Source organism: Sus scrofa, chromosome 3 (assembly GCF_000003025.6).
Source record: "Sus scrofa isolate TJ Tabasco breed Duroc chromosome 3, Sscrofa11.1, whole genome shotgun sequence".
NCBI lineage: Eukaryota > Metazoa > Chordata > Mammalia > Artiodactyla > Suidae > Sus > Sus scrofa.
The window spans coordinates 29245005-29271295 of record NC_010445.4 but is presented as its reverse complement, the minus strand read 5'-3'; the positions used below and the strand labels follow the sequence as shown (position 1 = coordinate 29271295).

Genomic DNA, 26291 nt, shown 5'->3' with positions numbered 1-26291 from the left:
CAGACCTATGAATATAGTAGATATTTTAACTCCATCCCAGGCGATTCATATGCATGTTCGTGGGAGAAGCTCTGAGCTAAGGTTTTTTTCAGAGCTTTGTGGGAGAAGCTCTGAGCTCTTGTTTTTTCCCACCTTCTTCCATTTTCCCATCCCTGGACTCATTGATATAAGCAGTAAAAGCTCCAAAATTTTTCACAGCTGCTTATAAGGCAGTTTATTCAGAGAACACTTCTAGGCATGTACTGTGTGCCAGGCTCTGGCCTAGCAATTGGGACGAGGATGATCAGTCAAGGGAGGTCTGTGCAACGATGCGGGCCAGTGTTGGGAACCGCAGAGGGAAGACGATGGCACATGCTGGCACTTAGAAATCCTAAATCAGAAAGAACCGAGAGCGCCTATCTTTGCTGTCAATAAACCTTTTCGAAAATATGGGGAAATGTGGAATGACCTAGTATTGTGTAACCAGGCATTGGAGGTGAACAACAGAAGCACAGATTTAAACCTCCATGTGATCATCTGTCTTGGCGAGTTCTTCCCCAGTGACCTGACTTCAGATGCTCCTTTCTCTGAATAGGTGGCCAGGAGCAGAATGGTACCCAGCAAAGCATCGTTGTGGACATGCGCGAGTTCCGCAGCGAACTCCCGTCCTGATCCACCGTCGGGGCATTGACATTGAGCCAGTGACCTTAGAGGTTGGAGACTACATTCTGACCCCGGAAATGTGCGTGGAGCGCAAGAGCATCAGCGATTTGATTGGCTCTTTGAACAACGGCCGCCTCTACAGCCAGTGCATCTCCATGTCCCGCTACTACAAGCGGCCGGTGCTCCTGATCGAGTTCGACCCCAGCAAGCCCTTCTCGCTCATGTCCCGGGGGGCCTTACACCAGGAGATCTCCAGCACCGATGTCAGCTCCAAGCTCACCCTCCTCACGCTCCACTTCCCCAGACTCCGGATCCTCTGGTGCCCGTCCCCCCACGCCACCGCCGAGCTGTTCGAGGAGCTGAAGCAGAACAAGCCGCAGCCTGACGCGGCCACAGCCATGGCCGTGACAGCCGATTCCGAGACCCTCCCCGAGTCAGAGAAGTATAATCCCGGCCCCCAAGACTTCCTGTTAAAAATGCCAGGGGTGAACGCCAAAAACTGCCGCTCCCTGATGAACCACGTTACGAACATCGCCGAGTTAGCAAGCCTGTCGCAGGACAAGCTGGCCGGGCTGCTGGGGAACGCGGCCAGCGCCAGGCAGCTTTACGAGTTCCTGCACACGTCCTATGCCGACGTCCTGGCCAGAGGGAGGGCGAAGCAATGATCCGCGGCGCCGTCGTCTCCTCCCCGGCCTGCGCTTTGCCGCTGCTCTCTGCCTGCGCGGACAGGCCTTCGCTCTGAGCCCAGGAGCGCCTTCTCTTCCAACCTTTTCACGACCGCGCTGTTTGCTGGGTCAGGGGACCAGAGGCCAAGCTCTGTGCTTTTCCTTTAGGAATCACTTTCACTTCCCACGCCTTCCCACTGTCTAGTACATTCAGTTTTTAAACGAAGTGGTGTTGATAGAAGGCCCTTTCCCATACCAGCAGGCATTTCTGCTTCCTCCACAAACCGATAAAACACAGGGGTGTTCTCACCTGTCTACAGACGGGCCCCGGACACTGAGGAGGGAGCCTCTCTGCCTTTCCTGACCACGTCTCTCCTCCACCTTCTCCTCAGCAGCCTGCTTCTCCCACCTGTCTGCCTCTGAGACACATCCTTGGGGCCTTCCTGCTGCTAATTTTGGAAAGACAGTCCCCTCTAAAACCAGCCGATGGGTTTTCTAATCACCTGGAGATACGCAGCATGCGCTATAACTGAGTTGCTCAAAGCTAATATTTTTAAAACAGGAAATGAATTGCCTATTTACAGAGTTGGATGGCGTAGATGAAGGACCCCTGAAAAGGCTCCGTTTTTACAGATATTCCACCTCCTAAAGCCCCGCGATCCCTAAGCCCGAATGGCTAGTCCCTCAGCCTTGCTCCCTCCCAGCCTCTCCTCACCTGTCCTGGGCCCCCAGCGGGTCCTGTCCCGCGTCCCGCCTCCCACATTCCCGAGCCAAAGCGGCCTCTGTGTCTCCCCGAGGGCCGGCCAAGGAGGGACCCCAGAGTTTTTACGATTTGATTTCCCTCCCCTGAGTTGAGCTAGACAGGTCGTAAGGAAATGGCCTATCAATGTGTAGAATATATAAAAATTTTAAAGAAATATATTTTAAAGCCTGTAAAGAAAACAATCTCATTCCCAACCACCTCCTGATTTAGTTTAGGTTCTTGCCGAAGTGGACACACAGGACTTTGGCAGCATCTCTGTGCAGTTTTTAACTTTTACGTTTGAAACATCACTAACGTAGGTGTCATTCACATCTTTCGCAATGAGTCATACGTTTTCTACCTCAAGAGCTGCTGAAGACATCAGCCACCTCACACAGGTTCAGGCCTCGTCAGCGCTGTTTTTATTGGTCACAGCGTCTGAACCTGGAGGAGACGGTGGACCCTGGGACATGAGATGGCCTCACCTTGCACAGAAGCCTTTGAGCGCTCCCCTCCAAACTGCACCTCTCCTGGCATCTGGATTCCTGGGTATGTCGGCCTGTGTTACTACTGCTAAAACGTGTGCGGATTTTGTCCCTCTCCACGAGGGTCCTGCAAGAATGAATTAAGGGGCATCAAAGGACCCTATCTGTTAGCGTCAAACTCTGTACAGGGACTCGGAGAGGAGGGAAGAGGACAAGAAAGAAAAATTGACTTAAGGTAGAAGAAAGATTGGGGCTGCCAGTTTTATCCCAGGGCTAAAGATAGACCCTTGAGAAAGAAAACAAAAAACGCCAGGGTAACATATGTTAACTTTCGCTTGTGTGTGCGTTGCTTGAAGAGTTGCGTCAGAGTCAAAAGTACATTAAAATAGACACCACTTCAAATAATAGTGGTTATTATCATCTTTCTTCCCTCTGTGCTAGCACTTGCGCTTGAGGGATATAATTTCTTTTTATTTCCTGGTATAATTCCACCTGCCGTTTATTGTGCTTTCATTACGTAAAAGGAAAATCCTAACATAGCACATTCTTCAATAAAGGTCACACTCCGAGTTAAGTTTTCAAAAATAAGCTCCCTTAAAGCTACCATTTTAAACAGTCCTTGTTATCTCCTACAACATGGAAAACAGTCATAATTGTTCCTAGAGAGCCAGTGTCTGCTGGCTCTCAAATTGCTATTTGCTGTTGTACCTACTGGACATTCAGAGACAATGCACTGTCTCGTGTGTTCCAATTATGAACAAAAATGAACTCTAAAATGGTCATTTTGGGAGTTCCCTGGTGGCCTACCAGGTTAAGGATCTGTGGCGCAGATTCAATCTCTGGCCCGGGAACCTTTGCGTTGCCAAGGGCGCACAGCCAAAAAATTAATTAATTAATAATAAAATGGTCATTTTGATTGAAAGGCTGTCACTGCCACTTCCTCTTCCAGCTAAATAAATATATTTTTAGTGTCTCCAGTTGTGGAAAGCCTTCAATACAACCATCATGTATTTACTTTTGTCAGATTCTTTTACAAATGTTTACAATCTAAAAGTCTTGGGCAAAGAACTAGAAATGCACGCAGTTGCAAAAACTGTTTATCACTTTATTTTCTAGCATCATTTTATTAACTTTACCTCTTCCTTTCAAAATTGTGAATATCCAGTTTGCTTATGAACTCATGCTTGGCTTTTCTAAAATCTTTCTTAAAAACTTGAGACCAGCATTATTCTCTTTTAAATGTTTTTTGCATAGAAATTTGAGCATATGAAATATTGTGAGAAATTGTTTTCAGTTTTGTTTAAATCACAGTGCCTCTCTGGATATGTTCTTAAAATTATACAAGAAGAACTCTTTTTTGGGGGGAGTGGGGGGCGGTTAGGGCCACCCTCACAGCATATGGAAGTTCCCAGGCTAGTGGTCGAATCAGAGCTGCAGCTGCCGGCCAACACCACAGCCGCTGCAGTGCCAGATCTGAGTCACATCTGCAATCTACACCACAGCTCATGGCAACGCTGGATTCTTAACCCACCTAATGGGGCCAGGGATCAAACCCACATCCTTATGGGTACTAGTCAGGTTCCCTATTGCTGAGCCACAACAGGAACTCCAAGAAGCACTCATTTTTAATGGTGGCCATAAATATGAACTTTGGGCAATAAGGTACTATTTCTTTAACCCAAGGCTTAGTAGACTACGTATGTATGTCCACGTATGTTTGAGCCCATCCAGAATGCATTTTCCCAGCTCATGAGGGGCTGAAAGTAATTGTCTCATTCATCAGCCACTGAGACATAGAGGGTTAAGTCCAGATTTGGTTGTGTTGAGATAACAGAGTATGAAATTAATAAATGGCCTCCAGCAGGAAAACCTACACTGAAGCAAATCTGGAGAAGTGGGTGGTGGGGGAGAAAGACAGGCATTATTAGTCTCTGCTTTTGTTTTTCAAGCATAATTTGATTTTCTTTTGGCTCAGAAAACTTCTTTGGGGAAATTCCCTTTTCTTTTGTGTTCAGTTCAACCTAGGAATGTCCCCTTAAAAACCAACATTTAGGAAAATTCTCTTCTCAGGCTTGAGCGTATTAAAATTTACCCAGACTTCGACATGAGTTGTCATTTTTCTTCATTATTTTGCTTTCTATTTTGGTTTATAGCTATTTCCTGTCTGATTCTGAACCTCAGTACTCAATTTACTATCTTTGTCCACAGGTTTTTGGTGGCCTACCCCACTGTTGTTTTTTGATTTAAGGGTCTATAAGCCAAAATTTGGATGGGAGGGAGCCCTGACCATTTACATTAATTTGTAACAGTTGTGTGTGTTTTAACAAAATGTGTATTTATTCAGTATTTTTTCAGCATTATGTGGGCAAAATAAAAATAACCATGTATAGTGAAAAGAAATAGAGTCCATATATTCCCAGGACATTATATTTACCAGTGTGTTGATAAATATAATTTAAAATTCAGAGATATTTCATTGGGTTTTTTAATGCAAAATAAATGATTGAAGCAGAAATGTGCTTTGAACCACTGCTTTTGTGTTTGATTTGCTTGGTAAACCCACTTTCTACAGCTTCAGCGAATTTTCTTTTGGTTGTTTTCCTTTCCTGCTTATCACTGTGCAGCATGTGTCCTTCAGGAGGGGAGAAAAACTCTTCTCCTTCTGAAAAATACTCATTTGTTGACATGTAGTGAATGTGTGGTAAATACAATGCCTGGGACACTTTAACTCAACCAAGGTTAATTTCCTGCCGCCCCGATGCATACAGTTTTGTTCCTTTAGTGTCGGAGTTGAAAGAAGTGAATTATCCTTTTGACACTTTGAGAATTTATTGTAGCCTCTTAACCAAGTTAATTTTTAGTTCACTAATTGACTCACTTCAGCGATGTAATTATTTTTGCTTCTGCTTTAAAATGTAGAACCAACAGCCTCTTTAACAAGGTGTCAGTTTATTTCTCAAAATGTTTTCCTAATTTTTTTTTTTTTTTTTTTTTTTTTTTTTTTTTTTTTTTTTTTTTTTTTTTGCCACTCCTGTGGCGTGTGGAAGTTCCTAGGCCAGGCATCCAACCCGAGCCACAAGCAGTAATAATGCCAAGTCCTCAACCGCTGGGCCACCAGGGAACTCCTCAAAATGTTTTAATGCCTGACTACTTTGGTAAAATAATGAACCCTTACTCAGTAGTAATATAACTCACATTTATTAGCACTTGCACTTTACCTAATTTAATCCTCATGGCAAAGCCCTAATGGTTCCATTACTTAAAATCCTCTTTTATAATAATGAGACCGAGGCACAGAGAGGTTAAGTAATTTTTCCAAGCTCACCCAGTAGTATGTGGTGGAACCATGATTCGAACTCAAGCAGTCTGACTCCAGAGCCCATGATGAAACTGGAGCAAAGGAGAGGAGTGGGGAGGGCTGGTGGAGAGTGGGAGACCCTGCTTTGTGTCCCCTTCTGTAAATCTAATCACCACTATGTCATAGAAAACACCGACTGGATTGTTTCCATGCCTCTCAGAGAAGAGCATCCAGAGCAATTATGCATAACTTGGAAATAGGTCGAAGCTAATACTGAGTACACTTCCTCTGTAGACCTGGATGGTGTCTAGTGGCCTCTGCTGCCCAGGGATTATCTCATTTTCTGAGGCTGCAAACCTTTTGCTGATGATTAGGAAGGCTATATCGCAAGCTTATGAGAATATAGGTAACCTTGCAGAAAACTGATAGCATTACCAATGACTCTTGCCCAACACCATCCCAAAGATTATAACCCAGTGAGGCATTAACCAGTTTTGCATTTACCAGCAAATTTATATCTGCATTCCTTTGACCAACTATAACTCTCCAGGTCCCTGATTTTCTCTTGAATCAGTCTTAACATCTTACTGGTTTCCTCATTGGTCGAACTGAATAAAATCTTTGACTTCTGTTGCTTTTCTCTTTGTATAAGAGTCATGTTGTTAACCTTTTGAAAATTGTACTTGGCAAATGGTATGGCCAACGTGAGCTCCATATAATGATGAAACCATATTTCCAGCCTCATTCATCCTAAAATGAAACCTTGTAAACTAGAAGGTAGATAATATTCATGTGTATATACATATATAGTGAAGAAATGTACTTTGGTTCTAGGACATTACTATTAAAAACTATAAATTGATCAAATAGTTAAGAACTACAGACACACTATAGAACCGGCTCAGTGGACCCCTGTTTCTCATTCTGTTTACAAACAGATCTCCCCTGGATCCCTAATCTGAGTTCCTTTTCTGTGTAGTATTGACTGTCACTGTTAAAGAGACTGATTCGTGGGTGAGAAAGAAGAGGAATTTCAGATATTCCGAAGGATCCTTTTGCATGAAGATATTTCTGCATCAAAAGAACAGTGCTCCCCGAGGGCCTGGGAGGCAGGTAAACAAAATCAACTTGTGGTTTAAACAAGGGAATTTCCTAGGATTCATGAAAATAGTGAATAAACAGGGTCTGATGAAACGGTGACAGGGTATATCTGAGATGATATTTGGGGACACTTTTAATTAGGACCTCCAGAATTTGGTGTCAATGAGAGGAGAGGTTTGCTCCCATGAACAGCTTGTTTCTGGGAAGGGTGACACCCAGCCGCAGCTGGGGGAAGAAGAAAGCTCAGTAGAACAAGGGAAGCGTGACTGGGCAGGTTTGTTTTTGGCAAAAGGCATTTATTGCATAAGGCGGAGGGCCCCCTCTGGATCTGATGCTGTACCAGTCCACGCCAGCAAGGACGTTCAGTCGTGCAGCAAAGAGAAGTCCAACAAAGAACATGAGCAAGTAAGGTCTTAAAAACACCTCTAGAGAGGGATCAGTGCGGCAGGGCTCAGAGAATGAAGTCATATCCAGGGCTAGGGGCAGGGCTGGCCTCAAAGAGAACGTAGGATTCAAGATGAGACTGAAAGCACAGCTAGGATTTCATCAGACAGAGATGCAGATGATGCACTGACGTCCAAGCACAGAGCACAAGCAAAGAAACAGATGGGAAACAGAATGGTGTTTCAAGAAAGTCGTGAACAGCAGAGTGGGAACAAGACACGGGGGGCATAGTGTAGGAGTCTCCCAAGTGCTAGGCTTGAGGAGTTTGTTCTTATTTCAGTAGAAAAAGGAACATTGGAGTAAGGGAAGGACGTGACCAAGAAGGCTGTTTTAAGACTTGGGTCTGGCAGTAGTAAGTTTGCAATGGAAAGGAACTAAGATCGGTTGAGCACTTAGATATTTCACATATGTTACCCCCATTAAATCCTCACACCCTGAAAGAGGGATGACACCTGCTTTACAGATGAGGAGATGAAGCCTCGGAGGGATCAAGAAATTAAAGTCACCGTGGACATAAAGGGCAGAGATGGGACCCCAACTCCAAAGCCGCCTTCCTTTCTACCATACCTTGCTACCTGGGGGGAAGGGCTGCAGGTGAAAAGACCATTTCAGAAACTGTCATTAACAATCTAAGCAACAGGTGGTTTTGGCCAAAACTCAGATGGTATAGCTTTGGGAATGGAAAGGACATAAACTGAAGAAGCATCAAAGGACAGTCTAGGGAATGCGGCAAGGAAATTACATGCCTAGGAAGAATCTGAATAACACCTCGCCTTGAAGCCTCAGGAGACAAGGAAGCCATTAACAGAAACAAAGAGTCTGGAGAAAGACTGTGCAGGCAAGGCTCAGCTCACTTAGGATCGAGTTTTGCGAGAGCCATGGTCAGGCAGTCTCAACCGAAGAGGTGGCAGACCTCTGCTGGGAAGTGAGAATTGAAGACAAAAAATAAATGAGCAAATATGAAACAGGACTTTAGAAAATGCCTACATTTAGGAGGTGAGATGATAGAGGATACATTCTAAAAAGAAGATTCTGGATCATGCCGCCACCAGAATCAAAAGCAGGGGAGAATTTCAAGGCAGTGACCCACAGGGTCAGGAGTTGAGCAGCAGGAACGCTGGTGGCCTCAGTTTGCAACACGGCAGGGGAGCTCTGGGTGTCCAGGATGGTGGTTGCAGGGAGCCTGGGGCACACGCCAGACTGAGGCACCGAGGAATCCTTAGGATTGCGAGACTGGGCAAGCCTTAGGCCAAGGTGATCAGAAGGAAGGCGCCAGGACCCAGTGAGAGAAGGAAGATGCAGGAGAGAGAACAGGTAATGAATGGAACCAAAACCCAGGGCTGAGGTCCTGGGGATGGAGGGAGAAAAGAGTGCTTTCCCTTTTTTTCCTTTCACACCTACAGAAAACCTGTTATACTGATTTGGCTCTTCTTACAAATCAGCATTTATTGTGCTATGTACCCCTAACTTGGAACGGAACTAGCAAACCACGATAAGTAACAATGAGCCCTTTTCTGGTCTATTTTAAGGACAAATGCTGCTGTTTGGCGATGGGATCTGCTCGTGTTTAAACTAGAAGCGGGGGGCGGGGGGAGCAGAACCCCTCTCTAACCTGGCTGGATAGTTTTATTACTATTTAAAGCATCCCTTTCAGCGATTTAGGAAACATTAATGCGTGCTGGCTAATGTCGGCTGGAAACCGAAAGTCTGACAGCAGCTCTCAGCCAATCCTGAGATTTGGTGAGGATTTTTATTTTGGTCGTCCTGAGCCTACTGTAACTGGGGCGGCTGAGTTGCTATGGTGATTTGTTCTCCAAACAGAGGGCTTTGCCGCAGTACCTTGAAACAGCAGATCAATCTACTTTATGTTGACTTGATCATGATATTAATTCTAGTTGAAACCTCCCCCAGGCTCCCATCAGGACTTGTACGCAGGAATTTTAAATCCGGGTCCAAGAGGCATCGTCTTTTTAAAGCCAGGCCCTCACAATTCCTGCCCCCGAGACTGCAGGCTCACAGTCAAAAGCTCCGGGGTCAGGGGTGGGGGGGACTGCAGTTGGAGGAAGGTTCATCATTGAAGCAATTATGTGCTTAATCGCTGCAGCGTGGGCACCGGCTGCAAGTTGTGACTCATTCCCCACTCTGTCACTAATAATTGGGGGCGGTGGACAGGATGCACAGAAAACTCAGCTGCTTTTTCCCGAGTTCCTCTTGCAAATCTGGAAGTCGCTGAGATCCGTCCTTGAAGCAGGGGAGAAAGGCCGACCTCAGCTCCACGACGTGGCCCTGCCTGTCTCCACCGGTAGGGGGCCCCATTGAGTCACCGGACTCTATAAGGATGACTGCACTTTGAATGGGGGTGTAGCTGCCTCTGGGTCTTGCCCAACGGTGACGCGGGAGAGGAAAAAAAAAAAAAAAAAGGAGCTGCCTGATTTCCAGCGTGACTCATTATAAACAAACGGAGGACAGATTGACTGCCTCTTATCAGAGCCTGAGTATGAGCCCCAGGACTGAGGGTGAGTCATACTGGAAGTCCCGTCTTTTGTTGGTCAGAGGGATTGTTCTCCCTGCGGAAGGGGTGGATTTGCTGAGTGGGGGATGGGGGTGCTAAGGGATCACTTCAATACCATCAGTGACCCCAAGGTGAGCCCTGGGCTCCTAGTGAGATCCAATTCCCTCAAAACCAAAAAAGTTTCCAAACTGAAGATAAAAACTGGCCATACCCACAAGAAAACTCATTTGGAGTTCATGGAATGTCCGGAATCTTGCATTGATGGTGTCACAACATACACATATGCCAGTTATCATCAAAGTATACATTTTAAGTACTGCTGTGTGTTGTATGTAAATTACACTGCAAAGTTTTTGGTCTTTTGGGGGGGGGGCACACCATGCAGAATTTCCTAGATCAGGGATAGAACATCACCACAGCAGTGACAACACTGGATCCTTAACAGCTAAGCCACCAGGGATTTTTAAGAAATACAGTTTGGTGAGGGGGAAAAAAACCTGGCCAACCCATTTTTATGGTGGTTTACCCTGAAGCTCTGCGTACACTCCCTCACTGCCCCATCCATACCCATCTATTGCCTTGTATTTGGGTGCAAACCCCGAGGGTACACACCTGAAGCGATCATGAAGTCATACCATCTAAGGCTGGTGTGCTGATCCCACACGCCCAGAGTGTGTGTAATAGGTGAGTTATTTATTTTCACTGACCCAAGACGGGGGATCAGTAAAGCCTAGGTTGGCAAAAGATTTGAAAGGAGGCAGACGCTGGGTAGCAAAGGCAAAAAGAAGGACCTTGCATGTACCTGCCCCCACCCGCTGCTCCCAGCAGCCTCGAGACTGGAGACGCCATGTGTTTACGCCCCAGGTACCTTCCTTCTCATTTCAGCAAATACAAGTCAGGTCAAGCCCACAGCGAAACTGCAGGAGCTTTGGCGATGGGCGGTGCCCATAGAGCCCGCACACGTGAAATGACTTAACACTCGGACCCCAGCAAACCCGCAAGCAAGTTAATTTAGGGGGAAGTGAACACGTGTGCTTAGGTGGCCAAAAAGAAGGAGCGGTTTGGCAGGAGGGGCTCATCAAGAGTCACCATGAAGGGAAGAGCAGCCCAGATGCTTGTAGATGTAAACGACCTCAGTTGGGGAAATATGAATATGTGTTTCTGCGTGGACTAGCCCAGGATCTTCTTCTGAAAAGTATGTGATGTTTTTCTCCTTCCAGATAACATGCCCCGTTGTGAGCAGGAAAAGTCACTTTTCCTTCCTCTTGCTATAGAGTCTCTTGCTAATTCCAGCTTCTGGCTGATAACCTTATGGGTAAGGTCTTAATTATTTCTTTCATTGTCCCATATGCCTGTTCCTGCTGCTGTCTGTTGGTGAATGAATTCAACGGACACAACAAAATGATTTGGGAAATTTGTCATCACTATGAGAGAGGGTCATTAATGTAGGAGAGCTTTGTCTTAATCACCCAGTCTCTCTATCACTAAATCTGTGTGTGTGTGTGTGTGTGCGCGCGCACGTGTGCTATTTTCTGACTCGCTGGATTCTGTAAATATTTCGAAGGTGTGTCTTTGCCACAGCAGCTGATCTCACATGTAATGACTGTGTCCTTAATATCCAAAGACAGTCCCAAATTTCAACTGTTCTTCTGACATACCCCTGAAAACATATTCATACTTTTTAGATCTTTTTTTGCTATACAGGCATACCTTGGAGATATTGCGGGTTTGGTTCTAGACCATCTTAATAAAGCAAATATCATAATAAATCAAGAAATAGAACTTTTTAGGTTCCTGGTACATATATAAGGTATATTTATATTTATACTGCTCTGTCATCTATTAAGTGTGCAGTAGCATTGTCTAAAAAATGATGTACATACTTTTTTTTTTTTTTTTTTTTGCTTTTTAGGGCCACCCCTGTGGCATATAGAAGGTCCCAGGCTAGGGGTCAAATCGGAGCTGTAGCTGCCGGCCTACACCACGGCCATAGCAATGCGGGATCCGAGCCGTGTCTGCGACCTACACCACAGTTCACGGCAATGCCAGATCCGTAACCCACTGAGCGAGGCCAGGGATCAAACCCATATTCTCATGGATACTAATCAAGCTCATTACCACTGAGCCACGATGAGAACTTTCTGATATACATACTTTAATTAAAGAGCACTTCATTGCTCAAACACGCTAACCGTCATCTGAGCCCTCGGAGGCCTGGTAGTAACATCACAGATCACCAATCACCAATCACTGATCACCATAACATATATGATAATGAAGAGCTCCCCTCGTGGTGCAGTGGTTAAGAAATTCGACTAGGAACCATGAGGTTGCGGATTCATCCCTGGCCCTTGCTCAGTGGGTTAAGGATCCAGCGTTGCCGTGAGCTGTGGTGTAGGTTGCAGGCACGGCTGGGATCCTGCGATGCAGTGGCTGTGGCGTAGGCCTGTGGCTACAGCTCTGATTCAGCCCCTAGCCTGGGAACCTCCATATGCCACAGGTGCGGCCCTTGAAAAGGCAAAAAGACAATATATATATTTATGAAAAAAAATATATGAAATACCTTGAAATATTGCAAGAATTACCAAAATGTGACACAGAGACACGAAATGAGCAAACGCTGTCAGAAAAATCATATCCATAGACCTACATGATACTGGTTTCCCATAAACCTTCGATTTGTAAAAAACTTAGCATCTGCAGAGCACAATAAAATGAGGTGTGCCCGCATAAATGTAATCTGTAGAAAGAATGACTCACTTAACAAATATTTTCTCTTGAAATCCAGGGTCTTCAAAATCATTATTTGGAAAACAATGCCCGTTTACTCAACAACCACTCCTGAAGCTCCTACTGTGTGCCAGACAGTAAGTAAAATACAGCCCAGTGGCTGGAGTTACAAGTGGTTGTGTTTTTCAGATCTTAAAAGAGCCTGAAAAGCAGAGCCAGCTTTTGTATTTGTAATAATGGAATACAGGGTCGTATTCCTCATATTAAACACACACAGAAACATAGACACACACACACACACACACACACACACACACACACTGCCTGGAAATGACCAACCCTCCCAAGCCTTGTGATTTCAGAGTCCTGGGATGCTGTGAGCCTGGTTACAGAGACTGTAAAAGTAGACTTGGTGGCAAACTGCCCAGCAGGGCCTTATTTCACATTTAATGCCTTGTCGGAATAAGATAGCATAAGATGAGTCTTATGAGAGAGCTTAGTTATCTCGAAAAGCCGAGGAACCTGTGTCCTCAGCTGCTGAAAGGCTTCTGGCTATTCCCTGGTGCCGCTGAGTGATATGAGAGGGTGCTTCGGAAATGGAAGAGGATTTTTGTAGGAGGAGAGACGGTCTTTGGGTAGGTCTGTGTAACACCCTCCTCGGAGCACTTTAAGAGGTACCTTCACGTGGCTTTTGTGCTCCAAACTTTGATGTGTGCCTTCAGACGGAATCTTCCCTCTATCATCCAGATTCAAGTTCCCTATATTTCCACTAATTCATATTTCTGTTCCCTTTCTCATATTCTAACTTTCATTTAACATAGGTGTTTCTTATTGAACCTCAGGGCACAGAATTGCACAGTTCATCAATAATCTGGTTCATGAAACACTTTCACCCTTGATCCAGGCATGACCTGCCTTATTTAGTTTGTTATTTTTAATAAGGCAGAAAATACTCATGAAGCCACCACCCCCACCAATCAAAGCTAGAACCTTGACAATAAGGTTACAACCTGTATCTAACCGTATGGAGCTCCCCCCCGACCCCGTTTCCCTGCTTCTCCCAAACCAGTCCCGGAACCCTCGTGCTGATTTATATGGTCAGTGTGCTCTTGCTTTCTTTTTAAATTATTTAAAATAGATAAATAATATCATTTAAAATATATAATATATAAAATATACATATGTTATATATGCATACACATATGTACATATATTATATACATATACATGCATATATACACACATGTATGTATTCAGAAAGGCACCTGTGTCTGTGTCGGGGTGTATATATGCGTTGTCCTTAATTTTATTTTATTTTTTTTATTTATTTATTTTTTTGTCTTTTTGTATTTTGTTGTTGTTGTTGTTGCTATTTCTTGGGCCGCTCCCGCGGCATATGGAGGTTCCCAGGCTAGGGGTTGAATCAGAGCTGTAGCCACCAGCCTATGCCAGAGCCACAGCAACGCGGGATCCGAGCCGCGTCTGCAACCTACACCACAGCTCACGGCAACGCCGGATCCTTAACCCACTGAGCAAGGGCAGGGACCGAACCCGCAACCTCATGGTTCCTAGTCGGATTCGTTAACCACTGCACCACGACGGGAACTCCCCTTAATTTTATAGATAAGGTGCCATGTTGTGTGTAACTTTTTAGGATTTATACTATTAAGATTTATCTATTGTTGCATGTTGCTATCTTTCATTTGTTTGGGCTCCTCTATATTCTTTTTGCCTTTTTTTTTCTTTAGGGCCACTCCCGTGGCATATAGAGGTTGCCAGGCTAGGGGTCAAATTGGAGCTGTAGTTGCTGGCCTACGCCACAGCCACAGCAACACAGGATCCGAGCCATGTCTGCGACCTACACCACAGCTCACGGCAACGCCACATCCTTAACCCACTGAGCGAGGCCAGGGATCAAACCTGCATCCTCATGGATACTAGTCAGATGCATTTCCATTGAGCCACGACAGGAACTCCACCTCCTCTATAATATTTTAGTATGTGAACATTACACAGTTATCCAGCAAGCCTCTCATTATTGGTCTTCTGGGTTGTTGATAGATTCTTGATATTGTAAATAGGGCTTTTATGAACCTCCTTGTGCCTGGTCTTATACATGTGCAGACATTTCTCTCGGCCCCTACCTAGGAGTGCAGGTGTTGAGCTGGGTAGCATACGTGTGCTTGAGGTCAGGGTACAGAGCCAGACTGGTTCCTGAGGGGGTTGCACCAATTTACACTCCCCTCAGCAAAGTGTATGAGAAGCTGTAGGTCCACACACGCTCCAGCACTCGGTCTGGTCAGGCTTTTAAATTTTTGCTGATTGTGTAACAAGCACCTCCTCATGGTTCTGATTGCGTTTTTACATTTGATGCCGAGCATCTCTTTGAATAGGATTGGCCAAATAGAGCTCCTTTCTTCTGAGAAGTGTCTGTTGGACGGTTTTCTTTTTTTTTTTTTTTTTTTGTCTTTTTTTGCTATTTCTTGGGCCGCTCCCGCGGCATGTGGAGGTTGCCAGGCTAGGGGTCCAATCAGAGCCATAGCCACCAGCCTACACCAGAGCCACAGCAATGCGGGATCCGAGCTGTGTCTGCAACCTACACCACACCTCACGGCAATGCCGGAGTAGGGATCGAACCCGCAATCTCATGGTTCCTAGTCGGATTCGTTAACCACTGCGCCACGACGGGAACTCCTGTTGGACGGTTTTCTACCTTCGTTAGTGTTTTTCTTATATATATGGCACTTAATGTATTCTCAATGCTGATCCTTTGTTTGTTTGCTGTACTTTGCACTTTTTTTAAGGAATCTCTTAAGAAATAAAAGTTCTTAATAGAGTAAAATGGGTCCATCTTTTATTTTGTACCTAATGCTTTTTATTTAAGAAATCCTTTAAAAATCATCTATTATGGAGTTCCCCTCATGGCACAGCAGAAACCAATCTGACTAGAAACCATGAGGTTGAGGGTTCGATCCCTGGCTTCACCGCTCCATGGGTTAAGGATCTGGTGTTGCCTTGAGCTGGGGTGTAGGTCGCAGATGTGGCTCAGATCTGGTGTTGTCCTGGCTGTGCGTGGGCTGGCGGCTACAGCTCCAATTTGACCCCTAGCCTGGGAACCTCCATATGCCATGGGTGCTGCCCTAAAAAGACAAAAAATAAAAAATATAAAAACCTCCTAATACATCTATTTCTATTGTAATATCTAAAAGATATTTATCTGTATTCGATATAAAAAATGAAAAGTCTGTCCTGACAGAAGAAACCAGGAAAGCAGAGGTAGGAAGGAGGATGAAGCAGAACGCTCAGCGCTGATGCTCAGCAGCCTGAGGATGAGGGTGGACCCGGGAGTGGCAAGGCCAGGCCTTGGTGGGATTGATAATCCTAGGAGGTTTTTTGCTGGTTGGTTGGTTGGTTGGTTGTTTGGTTGGTCTGCTTGTTTCTATTTCCAGATTCCAAAAAAAAGTTCAGAATACATAAATATGTCTCGGTACAATAAGCCCACTGAGTTGCTGCTGGCTCTGCCCCCACTCAAGAGTGGTGGGGACCACTCGGGGGACAAGGAGTTGACCTCACCCTGTGGGGAGAGATGGGGTTCAGACTAATAGGCAGGGAGTCACTGTTCTGAAGCCAAACTGGAGGTGATAGCAAGCCCAACTCCTATCCTTGCTGAGACCGTCCTCCTTCAGGAAAGGCCTGACGGGAGGGTGAGGAGACAAGGCACCCCTCCGTCAGAGCCACAGGCCTCTTATTTGATGGTGGCCACTGCAGAGGCCAGACTGTCCTCCTGGCCTTTCGGCCTCTCATTGATCAGCCTGGCGATGATCCTCAGGGTCCATTCTTCCAGCTTCTCCAGCTTCTTGGCTGCATTGCTCTCAAGGGCCCAGTCAGGCTTCCTGGGCGCAGGGTTGGCCAAGTCCACGTGGCCATTGACGGGCTCTGGCTTGGCAGCCCCCATCTGCTCCTTGACCTTCTCTTGACTGGTTTGGCCTGGGGCGCCCTCATCCTCTGGGACATAGTTCTGCAGTCTGAGAACTATGAGTACATGCCACTCAGGGGAAGAGCAAGTTGGCTTTCTCTGTAACAGAAAACGCAGTAGTGGAGTTCTGTGCTTCTCGCCTTCCTGCTCCCCTCCTCTGAGCTGCTTAGTCTTTGGCTCCCCAGCTTCCTTGTCCTTGTGCTCAGTTTTCTACCATAGGGCCTTCAGCTGTTCCTCTCACCGCAACGCCTCTGCCTCTAACCCACCCACACCAACTGCAGTAGCCGCCATCTTGCCCGCAGACCCCCACTCCTCTCCCCAGTAGATTTTCTTCTTATTTTTTTTAAATAATTTTTATTTTTTCCGTTATGGTTGGTTTACAGTGTTCTATCAGTTTTCTACTGTACAGCAAAGTGACCCAGCCACATATATATGCATATACATTCTTTTTCTCATATTATTCTCCATCATGTTCCATCACAAGTGACTAGATATAGAGCAGAATCTCATTGCTTATCCACTCCAAATGCAATAGTTTGTATCTACTAACCCCAGACTCCAAGTCCATCCCACTCCCTCCCTCTCCCTCGTGGCAACCTCAAGTCTGTTCTCCAAGTCCATGAGTTTCTTTTCGGTGAAAAGGCTCATTTGTGCCCTATATTCCAGATATAAGTGATATCATATGTATTTGTCTTTCTCTTTCTGACTTGCTTCACTTAGTATGAGAGTCTCTAGTTCCATCAGTGTTGCCGCAAATGGCATTATTTTGTTCTTTTTTATGGCTGAGTAGTATTCCATTGTGTATATATGCAACATCTTCTTAATCCATTCATCCGTTGATGGACATTTAGAGTGTTTCCATGTCTTGGCTATTGTAAATAGTGCTGCAGTGAACATACGGGTGCATGTATCTTTTTGAATGAAAGGTTTTGTCCAGATATATGCCCAAGAGTGGGATTGCTGGGTCATATGGTAGTTTTATATTTTTCTGAGGTACCTCCATACTGTTTTCCATAGTGGTTGTACCAATTTACATTCCCACCAACAGTGCAGGAGGGTTCCCTTTTCTCCACACCCTCTCCAGCATTTATTATTTGTTGACTTGTTAGTGATGGCCATTCTGACTAGTGTGAGGTGGTACCTCATAGTAGTTTCAACTTGCATTTCTCTAATAATTAATGATGTTGAGTATTTTTTCATGTGCCTGTTGGCCATCTGTGTATCTTATTTAGGGAAATGTCTATTCAGGCCTTTTGCCCATTTTTCACTTAAGTTGTTGGTTTTTTTGCTGTGGAGTTGTATAAGTTGTCATAGGTTTTTGTAATATTTACCAGTTGTATTCAGTTCACAGAGCCCACATTATAAACATCACATAATCTCATCATATTTGGACTAAAGAAAAGAATGTAGAAAAGAAAATAACAACCCTAATCCCTTCACCAGGCTTTTTTCTATATATATGCATGTACTAGTTATCAAACACACACATCTTGTTATCCTGAAAGACTATAACCCTTTATCTTGCCACCAGTACCCTGATTCCAACCATGGGAACTTTCCAAATATGACCACCCTTGACCCAGAAGTAACCTCTAACAGGGTCAACCATTACCTTAAAAAAAAAAAATGAACTTCTGTTAAAGAAGTTGTATATAGGAGTTCCCTGGTGGCCTAGTGGTTAAGGATCCAGCATTGTCACTCTGTGTTTCTAGTTTGATCCCAGGCCCAGGAACTTCCACATGCTGTGTGTGTGGCCAAAAATTAAAAAAAAAAAAAAAAAAAGAAAAGAAAAGAAAAGAAATTATATAGAGAATGTTGTGCAATTATTGGAAAATAAGAGTAAGCCAAAACCTGTATCTGATTTTTACTAGCCAGAGAGATCATTTCTAGCATTTTTTACATGTATCCTAGGCTTTTTTCTGTCTTTACGTCCCTACATATTTCATTTAAAATGGAATTTTCCCATAGGCGCCATTGTATACTGTTTTTCAATGTGGTCAGTGTTTCTTCTGTGTCATTTTCCAAGTGGCACAGCGTATTTCCTGGTGTGGGTGGAATCTAACGTATTCACCAAAAGTGCATCACAGCCATCGGCCAGTCCAAGCTGCTCTCACACACGTGGATCAGCCCTGGGCTTTGTAAGACCAGCTCCGCACTGTCGACCCTGCATTTCCAGTCGTTCCCTTTTAGAAGAAATGGCGACACGAGTCTCCTTTTGGCTCAGCCTTGGTGCACGTCCACGATAATGTTCGTAGGATAAATTCCAGCCCATGGCAATTCCTAATCAAGGGGAAGACTGTTTTTTCACTGTTTGCTATACCCAGCTGACTTGCTCTCCAAAATGGTTTTGTCCATTGAGAGTCACATCAGCAAGAGGTGAGAACCCGTGCTCCTCGGGGTTCTCACTGAGGAGTGTCGTTGTGACTTCTGTCAACAGGGCACTTTTCACTATTTTAATTTGTTTTTCTTCAGTTACCATTGATGTTAAAATTTTTCATGTTTCCTGGACATTTGTTTCTCTCTCTCCTCTAGCCCTCTCCCCACTCCATCCCCCGTGTCTGTGTGTGTGCGTGTGTGTGTGAATTGTCTATTGGTATCTCCCCTGTTATCGACCCACTATTCTTTCTCTTAATATTAATAAGAATTGCAGCTTGAAGGTTTTAACCAGTTTCTCAAACATTGCACACATTTTTATAAATTTGTCTTTTTTTTTTCCCGTGCTTTTTGCCTTTCAGATTTTTTAAATTTTATGTGTTTAGTCTTTTTAAAATTCCCCCCAATACTCTGTAATAGGGTTTAAGGGGAAAGAATCTGAAAAAAGAGTGAGAAAAAAATGAAAAAAGAATGGATATATATGTATAGGTACGGCTGATTCACTTTGTTGCACATCTGAACATTGTTAGTCACCTATACTCTGATAAAATTTATTTAAAAAAAAAATAAAGACTGGAAAAGTAGCACAAAGACAAAAATAAAATAAAACAAAAATTCCCTTTTCTTTTGAGAACATGTAGAATTCACTGTAATTTTTCTGGGATATTCTTGTTTCATTTTTTTACATTTAAATCTCTGTTTCATCAAAAACTTATGTCAGTTTCTAATGGAAGGTATGGAGCTGGCATTTTCACAGTGGCCTGCTGGCTGCCTGACACTATTTGTTGAAAAATATTTTCTTCACCTGCTGGTCTGAACTAAGGCTTCTGCTGTATTTCTGTGTACATTTGGATAGGATTCTATGCTTTCGATTCTGTTCCTGTTAGGTTGATGGTTCCTATCATCATCTTCTAAGTTTAATGATCACTCTTTTGGGGTCTTTTTTAGGGCCGCACCCATGGCATACAGAGGTTCACAGGCTAGGGGTCGAATCAGAGCTGTAGCTGCCTGCCTACACCACAGCCACAGCAACATGGGATCTGAGCCGCATCTTCAATCTACATGGCAACGCCAGATCCCTGACCCACTGAGTGAGGCCAGGGATTGAACCTGCATCCTCATGAATACAAGTTGGGTGTGTTAACCACTGAGCCATGATGGGAACTCCTCATTATCGGTTTATAATTAAATGATCATTATTTGTTAGGCAGATGCTTCCTATGCTCTTGGACACTTTATTGGCCAGCTGGCTCTCCTCAAGCCCCCAGATGAACATTTAAGACTCTTTCTGTCCCGTTTCCCCCCAAAAAAGTATATGTTTAGATTCGTTTTGGAGTTGTCTTACATTTGTGTTATTTTGGTAATAATGGACATCCTTACAACAATATTGGGAAGACAGTGTGTTTTACTTGTATTGAAGTCATTTTTCCTGTTCTGCCGTATCTGCTCGTTGGATTCGTATGCATCCTGTATGTTTCCGGCCAAGTTAATTCAAAGTCATTTGTTGTTATTGCAGATGGTAACTAAACTCTCTTCCCTGCCCCTAGCCCCTAGTCATTCTGCTATATTCATTTTTATGGCTTTTGTAACTGGCTGCCTTATGGATCACTTATTCTTTTTAATGGTTTTGCATTGATTCATTGAGTGAGGTAGTTCATCACTTCACTTCCCAAAAATGATCACTCCGTCTCCTTCCCAGTAATTCCACCTCTTTTTCTATTTCTTGTCTTCAGCAAGGGTTCAGAAGTTCCGATGCTTGTGGGGTCCAGGCAGGTCACCTAAATGAGTGAAACTGGGCCAGGTGAGACCTTTGGCCAATGGGAGAGCACAGGTCTTGTCTGAAAGATGTTCTTATTTAGCTCTAGCTCTTTTCTGCCATTTGAGAACTAGGCCTCGTGTTGACAGATGGTCCGATTTTTTAAAAGATCTACCAAAGATTAGATGTGTTTTTAAAAATTTGAAATTTGGAGTTCCCATTGTGGCTTAGCAGGTTAAGACCCTGACATAGTGCCTATGAAGACGTGGGTTCGATCCCTGGCCTCGCTCAGTGGGTTGAGGACCCAGCATTGCTACAAGTTGAAGTGTAGTTGGGCAGCTGCAATTCCAATTCAGCTCCTAGCCCAGGAACTTCCAAGCCCAGCAACTTCCATATGCCATGGATGCGGCTGTAAAAGGAAAAAAAAAAAAAAAAAAAAAAAAAAAAAAAAAAAAGTGAAGTCTGTAAGTCTTTACATGTTGAAAATGAATTCAAATGTTTTAAACAACAGACAAGTCAATATAGAACATCTGGTGATCAGGTTCAACCCAGGCTCAGACTTTGGTTTTTTGTTTTTTGTGTTTTTGTTTTTTTGCTTCTTAGGGCCACACCCACAGCATATGGAGGTTCGCAGGCTAGGGGTCGAATTGGAGCTCTAGTTGCCGGCCTACACCACAGCTCCTGGCAACACCGGATCCTTAACCCACTGAGCGAAGCCAGGGATCAAACCCACAACCTCATGGTTCCTAGTTGGATTCATTTCCGCTGCACCAAGACAGGAACTCCCAGGCTCAGACTTTGGCTAGAACTTCCAGATTTTTTTTTTTTCTTTTTAGGGCCACACCCACAGTATACAGAGGTTCCCAGGCTAGGGGTCTAATCAGAGCTGTAGCCACCGGCCTATACCATAGCCACAGCAATGCCGGAATCCAAGCCATATCTGCAACCTACACCACAGCTCACGGCAATGCCAGATCCTTAACCCACTGAGCGAAGCCAGGGATTGAACCTACAACCTCATGGTTCCTAGTTGGAGCCATGATGGGAACTCCTAGAACTTGCAGAATTTAAGGATGCATTGAGTTGGAATACCAGGCATTCTTCCCTCATTCTGGTTGAGTCAAAATGCCTCAGTTATTTGACCAATTTGCTATTGTGTAGACTCTTGATTTATTGTCATTCATGTGAAGCCTTTCTCTCTCCAATTTAACAGGAATATTGTAAGAAGGGAGAAATTTGAATTCTATTAGCTGACATGGCTTTCTTCTTTGATGGATGAATATGATGAATCCATAAATTTTCTAATATGGAACCATTCTTGCCTTTGTGATTTATGGTACTAAGCTCTACTTAGTCATGATACATCATTCTTTTATTATACAGTTGTATTTCATTTTCCATTTTATTTAAGGGTTACAGAATAGGAGGGGAAATGTTTTGTTTTTGTTTTTTTTCAGCAAAACTCAGCTATCGTCTTTATCCCACCTCCACCACTGTCACCTACTTGTTTTCTGGTGAAAATAGTGTGGCACTGCTTAGAGCGAAAAGATAGGTGAAAAGACCACCACTTCCACCCAGACATCCTTGAGGATTGGTAGATGATTATATGGTTTTTGTTTTTTGCAAGGAGGAAAGATCAAGCTAGAGTTTTCTCAGTAAAGAAATCTTGGTTTTGTTTTGTTAGGGCTGCCACCACAGCATATGGAGGTTCCCAGGCTAGGGGTCTCATCAGAGGTGCAGCTGCCAGCCTACATCACAGCCACAGCAATGCCAGATCTGAGCTGCATCTGCAACCTACACCACAGCTCATGGCAACACCAGATCCTTAACCCACTGAGCAAGGCCAAGGATCGAACCCATAACCTCATGGTTCCTAGTCGGATTCGTTTCCCCTGTGCCACGATGGGAACTCCCAAGAAATCTTGGGTTTGTAGTGGCTCTTTGAGGAAGACGAGGAAAGAACACTGGGGAAGAGAGGGAGATGTCTGATGGTGTCTGCCATGGTTTGTAATGTGCTTCCTTCCTCTCTCTGATGTCCCATAAAGCTGTTCACAGGGTATCCATTTGCCTTCAGCGTGCCGTAGAAGTAGGGGGTTTTGTTGTTGTTGTTGTTGTTGCTGTTGTTTGCTTGTTGTTTGTTTTGGTTTTTTTGTTTTTTGCAGTGTGACAAACTATTAAGCAACACCATCCTTAGACCCAGGCGAGGGCAGTCTCTGCCCTTGCTTAGCAGGGCCCTAATCTGTCCTTCTTGAAGTCGCAGTCCTGGCCCACAGGTGAGCAGACCACAAGGCCAAGGATGCAGGCCCTGCAGATGGCTGCAGGCCTGTTTGGGTTGAGAATTCTGGGGTCCTGGGTGCCTGGGCCCTGGGCCCCCACCTTCTTCCTGAATGGCCCTAGCCTGCACCCAGGGCCTCGGTGGGCCTCTTTCCTAGGTCCCTTCCCCTAGGGGAGGACAGCACGACAGACGCTTGTACTCCAAGTCCAAAGACAACTGACTGTATGGAGTGTGGACAAGCTTGGACACGGGGTTGAAATGCCAGCCCTCTTCCCCAGCAGCTGGGGGCCGTGAGGGAAGGGTGCGTCCAACTGTTCTTATGCCATTTGATAAGAAACTAGAATGCCAAGGAGATTGGGAGAATCTTTAATTCAAACTTGGCTTCCCAGGTGGTTATAAAGGTATATCCATCAGGGAGTTCCCATCGTGGCTCAGCAGTAATGAACCCGATTTTTTTTTTTTTTATCCATGAGGATGCAGGTTCAATCCTAGCCTTGCTCCGTGGGTTAAGGATCCAGTGTTGCCATGAGCTGTGGTTGTAGGTCACATATGCAGCTTGGATCCTGCATTACTATGACTGTGGCAAAGGCCAGCAGCTGTAGCTCTGGTTCAACCCCTAGCCTGGGAACTTCCATATGCTATGGGTGTGGCTCTAAAAAAGAAAAAATAAATAATTTTTTTTTTAAAAAAGCATATCCATCAAGATAGAAGTATAACAATTTTTAAACACAGCTTAATTTACAGCTCTTAAATTCTTTAGCCATATGGTATATGGGCCTCCCTTTATGCCCTTGCTCCAGGCCCCACCGTTGCTTGGGGAAAGCCTGTTGCTGGGTCCATCCTCCACGTGGGCAAAAGACCACATGAGTATACCTGTGAGAGGAAGCATCATTTCGACCTGTGCATGCCCTTGTTTCCCAAATGCTAAATTGAGCCCATACATCCTCTTGCCTTTCAGATGACTGAAATGACCAAAGAACTAGAAAAAAATCCTTGCATACCCACCTGCCATAGTGTCCTAGAGCTGCCATAACAAAGCACTGCACATTGGGTGATTACAGCAACAGAAATTTATTCTCTCCCAGTTCCAGAAGTTGGAAGTCAAGGTATCAGTCGGGCCAGGCTCCCCCAGAGGCTGCAGGGGAGAATCCTCCTTCACCACTTCCAGCTCCTGAAGGCTGCGGGTAAGGCTTGCATTGCTCAACTCCTATGCAGCTTCCCCCTTCCAGTCTCTGCCTTCATCTTCACATGGGCTTCTTCCTTCTGAGTGTATCTCGGTGTAGTCTCTCCTCGTCTTAGAAGGACAGCAGTCACTGGACTTAGGGCGCACCATACCCCTGTATGATATCCTCTCAACAGTTACATCTGCAAACACCCCATTTCCAGTTAAGGTCACATCCTGAGGTTCCTGGTGGATGTGGAGTTTGGGGAGACATTATTCAACCCTGTACAAAGACTCTTGTTTTTTGTTTCTGTCTCTGTTTCTTTGTCTCTGTCATTCTCTCTTCTTTGCAGGATGAGTTAGCTTTGTAAAAATTAATTGGGACACTTTTAAATTTTTTATACCCTGAAAACAATTCGATCATATAGAAATTCTCTCTTCCTTTAAGGTTTGACAGAATTTGCCCAACGCCTCCCCCAAATTGCCTAAGTTCACGTTTCATCAAAGTCTTGCAGAGTTCTTTATCAGCTGCTTCTGTGACTTTTCATCTTGTTGAATTTTTCTGCCTATTCTTGAGTGGATTATATTGTCTTATTTTGGTTAATATTTTATTAGCATAAATTTAAACACAGTGTGCTTTTAGCTTGAATCCTCTTTCATGTCTTTGTCTCTCATCCCTTTTATATTTCTAGAGCTGTTTATTTGCATTTTTTTCTTTTTTTTCCTCATGCAAACTTGCCAGAGGTTTGTCTCATTTATTGGTCTTTTTTTTTTTTTTTTTTTTTTGCGCATGGTTCCTAGTCGGATTCGTTTCCACTGTGCCACGATGGGAACTCCTTATTGATCTTTTAAAAGAGTTAGCTCTTTGATTTGTCTTATCAATTCTATTGTTTTCTGTTTTCTAATTTGCTTTTGTCTGCTTTTCTCTTTCCTTCTTTCCTTCTGCCACCCTTAGATTTATTTTATTAGTTTTTAATCTCAGTTGTTTAGTTAATTGCTTTTTTATTCATTTTTATCTTATAACAAAACCACTTAGCTTTATCTTTTCTCCAGTAAGTAGCCAGAGAGATGGGCGCACTGTGAGACCATCATAGCCAGGAGTCAGGGCCTGGGAATAGAAAAGATCAAAAACATCTTTCTTGGGAGTTCCCTTTGTGGCTCAACTAGCATCCATGAGGATGCAGGTTCAATCCCTGGCCTCGCTCGGTGGGTTCAGGATCTGGCATTGCCTTGAGCTGTGGTGTCGGTCACAGATGCGGCTTGGATCCGGCATTGCTGTGGCTGTGGCTGGCAGCTTCGGCTCCAGTTTGACCCCCTAGCTTGGGAACTTTCTTATGCTGTGGGTGCAGCCCTAAAAAGCAAAACAAAAACCACATTTCTCTGTTAGGGACCTGGCTATCAGTCCAAAAGGCTATTTGTTCAGGTAATGTTACTACACACATGATCTCTTTTTATTGTTGCTTCCTGCCAAATGCTAATTAGAGGGCTCTGGTGATCTCTAGACAGCTAGAGGTTGACTGTTTGCATCCCCTTAAAAGTCTTAGTTTGAAACCTAACCCCCACCGTGATGGTGTTTGGAGGTGGGGTCTTAGGGAGGTGATTAGTCATGAGGGTGGGGGCACCATGAATGGGATTAGTGCCATTATAAAAGAGACCCCAAATTCAGAAAAAAAAAAAATAATAATGTACTGGGAGTTCCCGTCATGGCTCAGAGGTTAACAAATCTGACTAGCATCCATGAGGATGCAGGTTCAATTCCTGACTTGCTCAGTGGGTTACGGATCCAGCATTGGTGTGAGCTGTGGTGTATGTAGGTTATAGACATGGCTCGGATATTGCGTGGCTGTGGCTGTGGCATAGGCTGGCAGCTGCAGCTCCGATTAGACCCCTAGCCTGGGAACCTCCATATGCCAAGGGTGCTGCCCTAAAAAGCAATAAATAAATAAATAAATAAACAAACAAACAAACAAATAAATAAAACGTTGAATGTTTTTCTCAGAGGGTATCTCCCCAATCAACCCAATCAACTCCCAATCTTTGTGAATCTTAAGATTGTTATGTATTACTGATTAGGAAAACAAACAACTGTGTTTTTTAATAATATTTCACTGACTTATATGAAATATATAT

At 44.3% G+C, this 26291-nt stretch overlaps 2 protein-coding genes and 1 long non-coding RNA gene across 3 annotated transcripts in view; 2 read left to right on the top strand and 1 right to left on the bottom strand.

Moving 5' to 3' along the window:
* The window catches only part of ERCC4 (ERCC excision repair 4, endonuclease catalytic subunit), a 39876-nt gene extending 34814 nt beyond the window's left edge, over positions 1-5062 (top strand). The window contains 2 exon segments of the mRNA XM_003124586.5: positions 575-643; positions 646-5062. Of these exon segments, the coding sequence (XP_003124634.3) occupies positions 575-643; positions 646-1307 (731 nt within the window). The 3' untranslated portion in view covers positions 1308-5062.
* Positions 5569-25319, top strand: LOC106509690. The gene is made up of 4 exons (XR_002342411.1): positions 5569-9893; positions 11110-11204; positions 12678-12756; positions 23958-25319. It is a non-coding gene; the product is annotated as an uncharacterized LOC106509690 (long non-coding RNA).
* LOC110259928 (coiled-coil domain-containing protein 12-like) lies at positions 16036-16895 on the bottom strand. Its single transcript, XM_021086586.1, is given in 2 exon segments — positions 16036-16651; positions 16709-16895. Coding segments are annotated over 2 exon segments (465 nt in total). The 5' UTR covers positions 16887-16895; the 3' UTR covers positions 16036-16364.